Below are 1526 nucleotides of genomic sequence, written 5' to 3'. Positions count from 1 at the left end.
GTCTGCAGCCACAGGGAACAACAAAAAGCCAATCAGAGCACTTACTGTTACTGGCCACCGCTCGACACCCCAATCACATAAAAAGCAAAGGCCAATTGCATTTCTCTTAAATAATCCATTGAAGTTTATTACCTGCTGGCTCAGAGCGACCATGAAGACGGTGGCCCATCCTGCCATCAGGATGTATCCTCCCAGCAGCAGTGGCCTCCGGCCAGCGTAGTCTATAATCATGTTCTGCACAAAGTAACACAGTGAAATAAAGCAAAATATTTGACATCTGTTTAGATTCCTGCCTGCTCCCTCTTGTCCCGTTGCAGCTCTTAGCTGAAAGGCTGCTCAGGGCAGGGGGTCTGGCAGGAGCCAGCAAGATGGTTGTTGAAGGAGACATGAACATCCCAGGTGCACCTAAACCCTGACTGTAGCTGTGGTGACATGAGGTAAAAGTTTCATTTTCTAGAGACAACGTGCACAGATCAGAAGCATAGTGTCCATTCAGACCCTTCTAAAGAGCACTTTTCAGACAGTGATGACAATGCAGTGTCTTACAAAATGCAGCATTAACCCCTCTGGACACGAATGCTGAGAGTTTGCCTGACTGCTGTGTTATGAAGTGCTTCCTTGGGATATCAGGCAATGTAAATTTGAAATTCCTCACTGTCAGCACAGCTGTGTGTCAGCAGTGTTTTAAGAGCCTCACACAAGTTACAGACGTGATCAGTTCACAGCTCCCTGTGCCGATGACAACATACGGGATTGTGTCCTGAGGAATTCCAGCCTCCTGGAACACATAAGCTGCATAAAAGTACATCTGCGGAGAGAAGAGAAGAGAGAGCAGTAAGGGAAGGTGTCTGAAAATACATCCACTTGCTTTTTCCTGAAGGACCATGAAAATCAGGGCTGGATGCCAATGGGTTTTTCCTGTATATTAAGCAGGCATTGTAGCACAGACCTAGCATTTGTACCCAGTTTACTTTTTATGCCGTCATTTTATATACTCCAACTTCTCCCACTTCTCCCAAGATTCCTCCTTCACCACTTTGTTCATACCTTCTGCAGCCAGATCTGCAAAAGCAGAGCAGAACACTGCTCCTTCTTCTACAGGAAGAGTGTTAAACCCAAATGCTTGCACCCATGGCCCATACAGTGCTGCTGCTGATTGCTGCAGCCATCAGCAGCTCACCGAATCGTTCCCGCAGAGCTGCATGGCACTGCTCAGCACGATGATGCTTATCAGCTGCCACCTCACTGCTGGGTTTCGGAACAGCTCCCAGGGCTTCTTCGCTCTCTGACCTTTGGCAGCAGCCTGTTCAGCTAGCATCTCCTCCAGCTCCTCTCCCAGGTCACTGCTGCCTCTGAGCTTTTTCAGTGCTGCAAGGACAAGGAAACTCAGGCTTTACCTTTGTTTGCCCATCTCTGCAGGCCAAACAGCTGAGCAGTAGATGATGGTTGTGGGAAGCTGTAGAACAGCCCATGATCGTGGTACTGCCTCCACAAGTGGCAAGTGGTAGCCCCTTGAAGGATTAGGG

General features: G+C 48.6%; 1 protein-coding gene across 1 annotated transcript; it reads right to left on the bottom strand.

Moving 5' to 3' along the window:
• Positions 1-22: 22 nt before the first annotated feature.
• Positions 23-1520, bottom strand: LOC104915632 (solute carrier family 2, facilitated glucose transporter member 11-like; the record flags this gene model as incomplete). Its single annotated transcript, XM_010726544.2, has 3 exons — positions 1181-1520; positions 698-808; positions 23-234 (listed from the first exon to the last, which is right to left on the bottom strand). Coding segments are annotated over exons 1-3 (461 nt in total), but the record flags the coding sequence as incomplete, so codon positions are not given.
• Positions 1521-1526: the final 6 nt, after the last annotated feature.

The sequence above is a fragment of the Meleagris gallopavo genome, unplaced genomic scaffold (assembly GCF_000146605.3).
Source record: "Meleagris gallopavo isolate NT-WF06-2002-E0010 breed Aviagen turkey brand Nicholas breeding stock unplaced genomic scaffold, Turkey_5.1 ChrUn_random_7180001835484, whole genome shotgun sequence".
Taxonomy (NCBI): domain Eukaryota; kingdom Metazoa; phylum Chordata; class Aves; order Galliformes; family Phasianidae; genus Meleagris; species Meleagris gallopavo.
The sequence above is the reverse complement of the archived record's forward strand: the minus strand, read 5'-3'. Positions and strand labels throughout refer to the sequence as shown.